We start from the raw sequence: 13227 nt of genomic DNA, 5'->3' as shown, positions 1-13227 counted from the left end.
TATTAAAATTTGAAATTGAGAAATGAAATTATGAAATTACTATACTCATGAAACAAAGTATGGAAGGGTAGGAGAAAAATGAAAACTATAAAATTAATTGCATTTATGAATATGAAAAATCATAAATAAAATATCAGCAGATAGAATCCAGTAATATTTTCAAAGACTAAGGGGATTTCATGCTAATTATGTTCCATGTTGCTTAATCTTGAGAATCTATTAATATAATCTATCATACCAATGGATCAAAATAAAAAATATATAATCTTAACAGATGTCCAAAAAAACTTGATAAAATTTAACTTCCATTTTATTTTTAAAAGACTCTTAGTTAAATATGAATATCACCTTAACGTTACAAAATGGCTATTTGAAACCATCGCTCACCATATGTTTGAAGTAAATCATGATATTCAGGAACAAAAAGTAGACAATGAAACACCATCAATATCTAATGTTATTTTGATAATCTAAGACAAAATAACTAGATGGGATAACAAGTACAAACACTGGAAAGCAGAGACAATATTTCTTCTGACAGACTATGGATCAAAGACTCAACTGTACATTCAATGGCATATTTTATTAAATATAAATAATAAAAAATCACTGAAAGTCGTATATATATCACTAGGGGCCTCTTGCAATATAAAATAATAATTTTTGAAAATGCACCCACCAGAGCAACAAGTTATTTAAAATATCTAGCACTAAACTTAAAAGAAATATGTACGGTCCACAAGTGTATTTTTTAAAACTGTAAAAACATAATGATATTTATAGCAAAATAAACACAAGATCTATGAAATATATAAATATTAAAAAAATGAAACCCTAAAATTCTGGGAGGAAAATGGGAAAACTTTTTATAATTTTGGAGGGGGAAATGCTTTTCTAGGCAAAACATATAAGCCAGAAATCATAAGGGTAAAAATATATAAATGAATAAAAGCAATTTGAGTATATGAAATTTTCACACAAGAAAGAATACCAAAAAAGTCAAAAAATGAATGACAAACTATGAAAAAAATATGTATCTGCCACACATATGACAATGGGCAGTTTCCTTAATATAGGAAGTATGTTTATAAATCAATTATGAATAGCAACAACCTCACAGAAAAATGGGCAGCAAAAATGAACTGGCAGTCAGCAAATAAAGAAATCACTTCTAAACAAATGTACAAGATGCTCAACTTCACTTTTAATTAAAGAAATGCAAGTTACAAATTAAGATCTAACACTTTCGTCAGATTGGCAAAGACCAAAAAAAATTCTGATGACGCACAGAAGTTTGCGTGCGTCTGGGTAACCGGGCACTGGTCTGGATAATCATGTACTGTTGGCAAGAGTCTCGTGTCCCATCTTTGGAGGTTAATTTAGGAATAACATTCTAAATGTAAAGTGCACTCTGATGCTTTGACTGAAAAGACACTCTTAGCAATTTCTTCTCACGATCTACTTGTACATTCCTCTCTGGTTGGCCCCTGTACCCTTTACAACAGGCCGGTTCCCACTGCTGCAGCCACAGCTACTCTATTTGTCGAGTAATGAACGTGCACAAAGGGTAATCTTCTCTGCCATGTTTGTTTTAGCAGAGCACTAGAAACATCCCTAACCTGTCCTTCATTAAGTGGTGGTTAAATAAATTATCCTGCATCCATCTATCCAGTGGAATTCTCTGCTGCTCTCTATTTAACAGCTGGGCAGATCTCCAAGTGCTGTTATATAAATGTCGCCAAGTTACATGGCTGGCTGACAAGAGCGATGTGAATAATGGTGTGTAGAATAGACTCCCCATGTGTGTAAAAATAATAATACACAAAATAAGCATACAAAATGTCTGGCTACCAAAAACTTTCTGGAAGGGGGTGGGAGTTTGGAATAGAAAAAAATATATATATGCAGAGAATATGAGTTCATTTTTAATTATGTGTAGGAAAAAGAGAAACACACATACAGATACGGAAATGCACTAGATACCCTAAAGGAAAACAAAAATTGCACTGAAGGATTTATAAAAACAATTTGGAGAAACCAAAACAGACAATGCTCCTGAATGGGAAAACATGGTATTGTTAACACATCAATTCTCTCCCAAGGCAATCTATAATTTTAATGTGATTTCACTTCAATTCTCAAATCTATTCCTTTTGAGTCCTGACTCCCAAAATTTTAAACTATTCTGGAAGACTAAACTTCTAAGAATATTTTTAAAAAGTAGATGAAAGTCTGGAATAGGGGGGAGCGCCTGGTGGCTCAGTCGGTGAAGCTTCTGACTCTTGGTTTCAGCTCAGGTCATGATCTCGTGGTTGTGGGATTAAGCCTGGTGTGGGGCTCTGTGCTCAATGTGGAGTCTGCTTCAGATTCGCTCTCCCTCTCCTTCCCACTCACTCTCTCTCTCTCTCAAATAAATAAACTCTTCAAAAAACAAGTCTGGAATGGGGTGGGGGATAGGGCTTGCCCTTCCATTGTAAAATATATATATTATATGTATCTATGTCTATGTATATATAAATATACATACATATAGACTCTCTCTATATAAACATATATATATAAAGTTTCTCTCTCTCTCTCTCTCTCTATATATATATAAAGTTAAAGTAATTAAAGTAATACTGCTCTGGAATATAAATAAATAAACCTAGGAGGAGGGAGAATGAAAAGTTCAGTCATAGGCAAATAGACATAAGTATCCGTGTGTATGTGTACATACATATGATAATGTGTTGGAGTAGATATTGGTTGTTTTTTGATCATACATTTTTGCCTCCTCCTACTTCAACCCGTCCTAATAATACCTAACTTCGTTTTTGAGAATTACCTCTTGAATCGCCTTGGATTCAGTGTGGCGCGACAGTTGAGATTTCTGTCTTGCCCTGACCAATCAAATATTCTCTCTCTGCGTTCTGACTCTAGAGCAAATGGACGGAGATTAAAAACCACCGGAATTGTTCACTTCTGCAGAACAATACCCTGGGGAGTTCAGGGTTCCTGCAGCAGGCCCCCGCTCTGGGACAGGCTTCTGCATCTATAGGAGCCTCTCTGGCACCAAGCCAAATCTTCAGACTTCTTGCTTACTCTATAGACCCTACCGTCTTTGCAATAAATGGCCTATGGCTTTGTCAGTTTTTGTAGCTTGCCATCAAAGGACTCTTAGGATTCAGGTGGCATTTCAAATCATTGGTGAAATATAAGGTTACTCAGGGAATTGTTTTAGGTAAGCTAGCTACTCATTTTGGGGAACACTTAAATTCTTTAAATGAATTCCAGAATATGAAAGAGTTAACTATATAAAAAAAGGGGAGGTAACTTGATCTTGGAAAGAATGTCTTTTTACTGGTTTCAAGATAAGGCCACAAAGGAAAACATTCATAGATTTAAATGCACTAAAACTAAAAGGCAAATAATAATCCAGGAAGTATATTCGAACAATACAAGCTATAGGACTCAAAACCATAAAATGTAAAGATCTCTTAAAAGTCAGTAAGATAGTTAAACCCAAAAATGTGTAAAGGCCCCAATCAATTCATAGAGGAAATATAAATTTTATACATATATATATATAGCATATATGTATATGCACATATAAACTTATGTATGTGTAATTATAAATAAATTATATAATTGCATATATAAAGAGTTCTTACATGGGGCGCCTGGGTGGCTCAGTCGTTAAGCATCTGCCTTCGGCTCAGGTCATGATCCCAGGGTCCTGGGATGGAGCCCCGCATCGGGCTCCCTGCTCCGCGGGAAGCCTGCTTCTCCCTCTCCCACTCCCCTTGCTTGTGTTCCTGCTCTATCTCTCTGTGTCAAATAAATAAATAAAATCTTGAAAAAAAAAAAAGAGTTCTTACAAATCACTAAGATAAATACTTCTAAAAATGGGTAAAGGTTATAGTCAACTCACTGAAGAAGAACTATAAATGGTATATATACACACACACATATGATTGCATATATATGTATATATGCATGTACATATATAAACTTATGTACACACAGTTATAAATAAAGATCATTCTTGCTAATACTCAAAGAAGTTCAAATTAAAGCAATGATGTCATTTTATACCTTTCAAATTAGCATAAAATTTTAAAAGTAAGGATTTACAGTGCTGGCAAAGGGTGTAGGAAAAAAATCATTCTCATATATTGGGATTATAAATTGGTAAACTCTTTTGGAAGGCAGTATGTCAATATGTATCAAGTGCTTTAAAGATGTGGATTCCTTATGATCAAGCAAGTCTACTTTTAGGAGCTGTAAAAAGATTTTGTGTAGGGATGATGGCAACCTTCATACATGCAAAAAACAGAGACTGGTTAAATAAATAATGCTATATTCATTCATACAGAGCAGCCACTACAAATAAAGTTGTAGAAAAGAATTTAAAGCATGAAATAATGTTCACAACCAATAAAAAATTAAATCACAAACCTGCATGAAGAGTATAGCACATTTAAATGTATGTCAAATACACACATGTTTTGTATACACACATACATACATACACATCCATACCTATTATGCACAGAGAATACTGGAAGGACATAATAAGCATAATAATAAAGTGTATTTTGTTTTTTTTATTTTTCTATAGTAATTACATAACTTTTATAACAGGAAAGGAGTATACTTCTTGTGCATTTTATGAATCCTATCTTATTAAGTATCTTAGGAAAAGCTCAGGGCAGGTAATACCCACCCTTAATAGGAAAGAGAAGTAAAGCTGAGACAGGGAAGGTGATTTGTCCTAAGTCATTTAACTAGTCGGTTATAAAGTCATGACTTTGATCCTCGTTTCCTGATTCCAAATCCACAACTCTCTCTACTATTCATACTCCACCTCAACAAGTGAGCACACTGATCTCACTCGGAAATTACTGGCCAAGTATGAGCCAGGGCAGAGAGATGCTTAGGATTAAGCTCTAAAGTCAGATAAATATTGATGAGTCCACGGTCCTCTATAACCAAGACGTATATGAGTGTACATGTGTACATGATGTTTGTTTAATTTACTGGTGGGGGGGGGGGGGCTCCTGAAGGCAGAAAGAATAAAGGAAATCATATCTACCTGTTCTATCCTTTCACGATGCTATGATCTAGGAAAACAGAGTCTGAGATTAAGACCTGGAGGGGTCAGCCTTTCGATGTGGGGCACGAGGTGTGGGCCTTCTGCTTCATCTGGACCTCCACGCACTGTCACTTCTCATCACCCCAAACACTCTCTCCCACACACAAGGCCTTGCATTGAAAAAATGGGGGTCAGAGGAAAAAATGGCCAGTCCCCTGTTGGTTGCCAGATGTTATGATATTCACAGCACCTAGTATTTAGGAATAAAGAGGCTGACTCAGTTATGGATACAAGTTGGCAAGCCACCCTCTCTGATGGTGGTGGGGCTCCAGGGTGTAGCAATTCTTAGCAGTCAGGAGCAATACTGCACCATACCCCGGATACTATGTACATCATACAGGGATGAAGTCTGATCAATGTGGTCTAGGCCAGCAAGCTGAAGCTCTCACAGTTAGTTTCTGGAACTCAGTAGGTGTCTCTGCATTGAAACTGTGCCAACTGACACTAGTCCTTCTAGCCTGCTTAGAATCAAACTGTAGAAAGCCTCAGGCTTCCCAACAGCTGCTCTTCTGAACCCAAACGGCATGGCCACAAGAAAAGTAAGCATGGCTCTGCTACGGAGAAGCTTCAGGTAATTCAGGATAGCCCCTTGACCTCTCAGAAATAACAGCCCCAGGCCCAGCAAGTGCACAGGCAGCTCTGGAGGAGAATGGCTCTACAAGGGAGCCCTGCGGAGTCTCCAAGATAAACCAACAAATGCCAGGGTCTCACATCCAGCAGCCATGGTCCTATCGGAGGTCAAACTGTACGCCCCTTACCAAATGTGACTGCCCCACCCGGAAGCACGTATTACGGTCCCAGGAGCTAAGTCATGATAGGGAATGAAGCTTCTATCCAACAAACCACTTATTGATCCCCTACAATGTACACAGCACCCTGTCTACCATTCTCCTAGATCTAAAAGACAATCCACTTTTTGAATTGAAAAAAATGTGAACGAAATTGTTTTGATGCACCCATTATCAAGCTTGTATGTATCACGGCACTTACAATCGACTTACACAATTGATTTTTAAAAATTCAGTGGCGAGAAAAATCAATGCAACAAATGCCAAAATATAATCATTACCAAAGATATTTCCTCTAAAACAGCACTATACCGTGATCCTTAGAAATATACTTTTAGTAACTGACTTACAAGTAGGATGAGTTTTAATTTGAGATAATGCTTAGAAATGAACCAACTTAAATTCCTTATACAATTATAAAACACAAGACTAAATCCAAGGTTATAATAAAATTTATTTTTAAAATTACTTTCAGGCAAAATCAAAGCCTGTGACCTTTTTCAAAAGGTTTGCATTTCATTACTCACCAACTGACAGCCTTCTAGGGAGTTGACTAGCTGAGCATTCTGACAGGAGAGAATTGAACCAGCCAAATTCAGCATTACGCACACTGCAGAGAGCAGCATGAAAAAGGTTATCTGGAAACAAACCAAACAAAAAATGGATTATTCACTTGGAGAAGTTTGAAGGCAAAGTGATTTGGCTTTAAAAAAGCTTTCAGTTGATCAAATAATTATATGAGTAACAGTTGTATTTTTTTAAAAGATGGTATTATTTCTCAAAATTTGATTGTAAAATATTTTAGAGGCTAAACTTGAAAATACTATACATTATATACTCTCAAAATAGTTTTATATAGCCTCAAAAATAACATGTTAGAAATGACTAAAGAAAACCAACAGAAAGAAGCTTATTTATTAGAAGGCCTTTATATTTATTTTCTTATGGAAAATTTCATACCTATGCAAAACCAGAGAAGATAGTTTAATGAAGCCCCACGTACCTACCACCCAGACTCAACAACTAACTAACTCATGGGCTGTGGTGCTTCATTTATACCTTCTAGATTATTTTGCAGTATCAGACATGATATTTCATCCTTTCAGTGTATATTTCTAAAATAAGACTGTTTTTGAAAACACAACCAAAATAATGTCATCATCTCTAGAGTAATCATTCACTAATATCAAATGTTCAGAGTTCACGTTTCCTTAATAATCTCAAAATTTTTTTTGTTTTTTTTATTATGTTATGTTAATCCCCATACATCATTAGTTTTTGATGTAGTGTTCCATGATTCATTATTTGCATATAACACCCAGTGCTCCATGCAGAATGTGCCCTCTTTAATACCCATCACCAGGCTAACCCATCCTCCCACTCCCCTCCCCTCTAGAACCCTCAGTTTGTTTTTCAGAGTCCATAGTCTCTCATGGTTCGTCTTGCCCTCTGATTTCCCTCCCTTCACTCTTCCCCTCCTGCTATCTTCTTCTTCTTCTTCTTTTTTTTAAATATATAATGTATTATTTGCTTCAGAGGTACAGATCTGTGATTCAACAGTCTTGCACACTTCACAGCACTCAACATAGCACATAACCTCCCCAATGTCTATCACCCAGTCACCCCATCCCTCCCAACCCTCACCACTCCAGCAACCCTCCATTTGTTTCCTGAGATTAAGAATTCCTCATATCAGTGAGGTCATATGATACATGTCTTTCTCTGATTGACTTATTTCGCTCAGCATAACACCCTCTGGTTCCATCTACGTCGTTGCAAATGGCAAGATCTCATTCCTTTTGATGGCTGCATAATATTCCATTGTGTGTGTGTGTGTGTGTGTGTGTGTGTGTGTGTGTGTGTGTGTATATATATATATATATACCACTTCTTTATCCATTCATCTGTCGATGGACATCTTGGCTCTTTCCACAGTTTGGCTATTGTGAACATTGCTGCTATAAACATCGGGGTGCATGTACCCCTTTGGATCCCTACATTTGTATTTTTGGGGTAAATACCCAGTAGAGCAATTGCTGGATCATATGGCAGCTCTATTTTCAACTTTTTGAGGAACCTCCATACTGTTTTCCAGAGTGGCTGCACCAGCTTGCATTCCCACCAACAGTGTAGGAGGGTTCCCCTTTCTCCACATCCTCACCAACATCTGTCGTTTCCTGACTTGTTAATTTTAGCCATTCTGACTGGTGTGAGGTGATATCTCATTGAGGTTTTGACTTGGATTTCCCTGATGCCAAGCGATGTTGAGCATTTTTTCATGTGTCTGTTGGCCATTTGGATGTCTTCTTTGGAAAAATGTCTGTTCATGTCTTCTGCCCATTTCTTGATTGGATCATTTGTTCTTTGGGTGTTGAGTTTGATAAGTTCTTTATAGATTTTGGATACTAGCCCTTTATCTGATATGTCATTTGCAAATATCTTCTCCCATTCTGTCGGTTGTCTTTGGTTTTGTTGACTGTTTCTTTTGCTGTGCAAAAGCTTTTTATCTTGATGAGGTCCCAATAGTTCATTTTTGCCCTTGCTTCCCTTGCCTTTGGCGATGTTTCTAGGAAGAAGTTGCTGCGGCTGAGGTCGAAGAGGTTGCTGCCTGTGTTCTCCTTTAGGATTTGGATGGATATCTGTCTCACATTTAGGTCCTTCAACCATTTTGAGTCTATTTTTGTGTATGGTGTAAGGAAATGGTCCAGTTTCATTCTTGTGCATGTGGCTGTCCAGTTTTCCCAACACCATTTGGTGAAGAGACTGTCTTTTCTCCACTGGATATTCTTTCCTGCTTTCTTGAAGATTAGTTGACCATAGAGTTGAGGGTCCATTTCTGGGCTCTCTATTCGGTTCCATTGTCTGTTTTTGTGCCAGTACCATACTGTCTTGATGATGACAGCTTTGTAATAGAGCTTGAAGTCCGGAATTGTGATGCCGCCAGCTTTGCTTTTCTTTTTCAACATTCCTCTGGCTATGCGGGGTCTTTTCTGGTTCCATACAAATTTTAGGATTATTTGTTCCATTTCTTTGAAAAAAGTGGATGGCATTTTGATGGGGATTGCATTGAATGTGTAGATTGCTCTACATAGCATTGACATATTCACAATATTTATTCTTCCAATCCATGAGCATGGAACGTTTTGCCATTTCTTTGTGTCTTCCTCAATTTCTTCCATGAGTATTTTATAGTTTTCTGAGTACAGATCCTTGCCTCTTTGGTTAGATTTATTCCTAGGTATCTTATGGTTGTGGATGCAATTGTAAATGGGATCGACTCCTTCATTTCTCTTTCTTCTGTCTTCTTGTTGGTGTATAGGAGTGCCAATGATTTCTGTGCATTGATTTTATATCCTGCCACTTTACTGAATTCCTGTATGAGTTCTAGGAGTTTTGGGGTGGAGTCTTTAGGGTTTTCCACATAAAGTATCATATCATCTGCAAAGAGTGTGAGTTTGACTTCTTCTTTGCCGATTTGGATGCCTTTTATTTCTTTTTGTTGTCTGATTGCTGTGGCTAGGACTTCTCATACTATGTTGAATAGCAGTGCTGATAGTGGACATCCCTGCCATGTTCCTCACCTTAGGGGGAAAGCGCTCAGTTTTTCCCCATTGAGAATAATATTCGCTGTGGGTTTTTCATAGATGGCTTTTATGATATTGAGGTATGTACCCTCTATCCCTATACTCTGAAGAGTTTTGATCAAGAAAGGATGCTGTACTTTGTCAAATGCTTCTTCTGCATCTATTTTGAAGATCATATGTTTCTTGTGCTTTCTTTTATTAATGTATTGTATCACATTGATTGATTTGCGGATGTTGAACCAACCTTGCAGCCCAGGGATAAATCCCACTTGGTCGTGGTGAATAATCCATTTAATGTACTTTTGGATCCTATTGGCTAGTATTTTGGGGAGAATTTTTGCATCCATGTTCATCAAGGATATTGGTCTGTCATACTCCTTTTTAATGGGGTCTTTGTCTGGTTTGGGGATCAAGGTAATGGTGGCCTCATAAAAAGAGTTTGGAAGTTTTCCTTCCATTTCTATTTTTGGAACAGTTTCAGAAGAATAGGTATTAATTATTCCTTAAATGTTTGGTAGAATTCCCTTGGGAAGCCATCTGGCCTGGGCTTTTGTTTGTTGGGAGATTTTTTGATTACTGCTTCAATTTCCTTAGTGGTTATAGGTCTGTTCAGGTTTTCTATTTCTTCCTGGTTCAATTTTGGTAGTTGATACATCTCTAGGAATGCATCCCTTTCTTCCGGGTTATCTAATTTGCTGGCATAGAGTTGCTCATAATATGTTCTTATAATTGTTCGTATTTCTTTGGTGTTGGTTGTGATCTCTCCTCTTTCATTCATGATTTTGTTGATTTGGGTCATTTTTCTTTTTGATAAGTCTTGCCAGGGGTTTATCAATCTTGTTAATTCTTTCAAAGAACCAGCTCCTAGTTTCGTTCATCTGTTCTACTGTTCTTTTGGTTTCTATTTCATTGATTTCTGCTCTGATCTTTATTATTTCTCTTCTCCTGCTGGGTTTAGGCTTTATTTGTTGTTCTTTCTCCAGCTCCTTTAGGTGTAGGGTTAGGTTGTGTACTTGAGACCTTTCTTGTTTCTTGAGAAAGGCTTGTATTGCTATATACTTTCCTCTTAGGACTGCCTTTGCTGTATCCCAAAGATTTTGAACAGTTTTTTCGTTTTCATTTGTTTCCATGAATTTTTTTAATTCTTCTTTAATTTCCTGGTTGACCCATTCATTCTTTAGTAGGATGCTCTTTAGCCTCCATGTATTTGAGTTCTTTCCGACTTTCCTCTTGTGATTGAGTTCTAGTTTCAAAGCATTGTGGTCTGAAAATAGGCAGGGAATGATCCCAATCTTTTGGTACTGGTTGAGACCTGATTTGTGACCTAGGATGTGATCGATTCTGGAGAATGTTCCATGGGCACTAGAGAAGAATGTGTATTCTGCTGCTTTGAGATGGAATTTTCTGAATATATCTGTGAAGTCCATTTGGTCCAGTGTGTCATTTGAAGTCTTTATTTCCTTGTTGATCTTTCACTTAGATGATCTGTCCATTTCAGTGAGGGGGGTGTTAAAGTCCCCCACTATTACTGTATTGTTGTCGATGTGTTTCTTTGCTTTTGTTATTAATTGCCTTATATAATTGGCTGCTCCCATGTTAGGGGCATAGATATTTACAATTGTTAGATCTTCTTGTCGGATAGACCCTTTAAGTAGGATATACTGTCCTTCCTCATCTCTTACCACCGTCTTTGGTTTAAAATCTAATTTGTCTGATATAAGGATTGCCACCCAGCTTTCTTTTGGTGTCCATTAGCATGGTAAATGGTTTTCCACCCCCCTCACTCTCGATCTGAAGGTGTCTTTGGGTCTAAAATGAGCTCTTGCAGACAGCATATCAATGGGTCTTGTTTTTTTATCCAATCTGATAGCCTGTGCCTTTTGATTGGGGCATTTAGCCTATTTAGGTTCAGGGTAACTATTGAAAGATATGAATTTAGTGCCATTGTATTCCCTTAAGATGGCAGTTACTGTATATTGTCTGTGTTCCTTTCTGATCTATGTTTCTTTTAGGCTCTCTCTTTGCTTAGAGGACCCCTTTCAAGATTTCTTGTAGGGCTGGTTTCGTGTTTGCAAATTCCTTTAGTTTTTGTTTGTCCTGGAAGCTTTTTATCTCTCCTTCAATTTTCAATGACAGCCTAGCTGGATATAGTATTCTTGGCTGCATATTTTTCTCATTTAGTGCTCTGAATATGTCCTGCCAGTCCTTTCTGCCCTGCCAGGTCTCTGTGAATAGGTCTGTTGCCAATCTAATGTTTCTACCATTGTAGGTTACAGATCTCTTCTCCCGAGCTGCTTTCAGGATTTTCTCTTTGTCTCTGAGACTTGTCAGTTTTACTATTAGATGTCGGGGTGTTGACCTATTTTTACTGATTTTGAGAGGGGTTCTCTGTGCCTCCTGGATTTTGATGCCTGTTTCCTTCCCCAAATTAGGGAAATTCTCTGCTATAATTTGCTCCAATATACCTTCTGCCCTCCTCTCTCTTTCTTCTTCTTTTAGGATCCCAATTATTCTAATGTTGTTTCGTCTTATGGTATTGCTTATCTCTCGAATTCTGCCCTCGTGATTCAGTAGTTGTTTATCTCTCTTTTTCTCAGCTTCTTTATTTTCCATCATTTGGTCTTCTATATCGCTAATTCTCTCTTCTGCCTCATTTATCCTAGCAGTTAGCGCCCCCATTTTTATTGTACCTCATTAATAGCCTTTTTGATTTCCACTTGGTTAGGTTTTAGTTCTTTTATTTCTCCAGAAAGCGTTTCTCTAATAACTTCCATGCTTTTTTCAAGCCCAGCTAATATCTTTAAAATCATCATTCTGAACTCTAGTTCTGACATCGTACTAATGTCCGTATTGAGTAGGTCCCTGGCAGTCAGTACTGCCTCTTGTTCTTTTTGTTGAGGTGATATTTTCCGTCTTGTCATTTTGTCCAGAGGAGAAGAGATGAATGAGAGAACAAAATGCTAACAGGATAAAACATCCCCAGAAAATATACTCTAAACAAATCAGAAAAGACCTGAAACTGGGGGAAAAGAAAGGGAAAGAAAGAAAAAAGAAAAAGAGAAAAAAAGAAAAAGAAAAAGATAAAAACAAACAAAAACAGAACAAAACAAACAAGCAGAATATGATCAAATATGATCAGACTGGTGAATAGATCAGTGCCACACACTAGATTTTGGGTGTATTTTGGTCTGTTAGAAAAAAGTGCCTCCCAAAATTTTAAAGAAAGAAAAACTTATATATGTACAAAAATAAGGGTTATTATGATGAAGGGATGGAATATGACTGTAAAGAGGAAAATTATAAAAGATTTTATAAAAGGAATTGATAAGTTGTTTGAATAAAGAAAGAAGAGGATTAAAAAAAAAGAAAAAAGGGGGAGAGAATGTGATCAGGCAGGAGAGTAGAACAAAGCCATACACTAGAGATTTAGGGTATATTTTGATCTGTCAGAAGAAACTGTATCTCAAAATTTTAAAGAGAGAACAACTTCTATATATATGCCAAAAATACAGGTAACTACTATGAAGGGATAGAATATGACTCTAAAAATGCAAAATAAAAATATTTTTTAAAAAAGGGATTGATAAGATGTTGGTTGAAAAAGGGAAAAAGAAAAACTCAAAAAAAAAAAAAGACAGTTAAAAAAATTAACTTTGAAAGACTAAAGAATCATGGGAAAAAAGCCATGGATTCTATGTGCAGTATTCCCCTAGCACTG

The 13227-nt window shown here is 36.9% G+C and overlaps 1 protein-coding gene across 2 annotated transcripts in view; it reads right to left on the bottom strand.

The window, feature by feature from the left end:
• The window catches only part of FAM189A1 (family with sequence similarity 189 member A1), a 470556-nt gene that overhangs the window by 118614 nt on the left and 338715 nt on the right, over window positions 1–13227 (bottom strand). For both annotated transcript variants that reach the window (XM_032391244.1, XM_032391245.1), the window contains one exon: window positions 6453–6563. In XM_032391244.1, coding sequence (XP_032247135.1) covers window positions 6453–6563 — 111 coding nt within the window. The remainder of the gene's footprint in view (window positions 1–6452; window positions 6564–13227) is intronic.

The sequence above is a fragment of the Phoca vitulina genome, unplaced genomic scaffold, assembly GCF_004348235.1.
Source record: "Phoca vitulina isolate PV1807 unplaced genomic scaffold, GSC_HSeal_1.0 scaffold61, whole genome shotgun sequence".
NCBI lineage: Eukaryota > Metazoa > Chordata > Mammalia > Carnivora > Phocidae > Phoca > Phoca vitulina.
The sequence above is the reverse complement of the archived record's forward strand: the minus strand, read 5'-3'. Positions and strand labels throughout refer to the sequence as shown.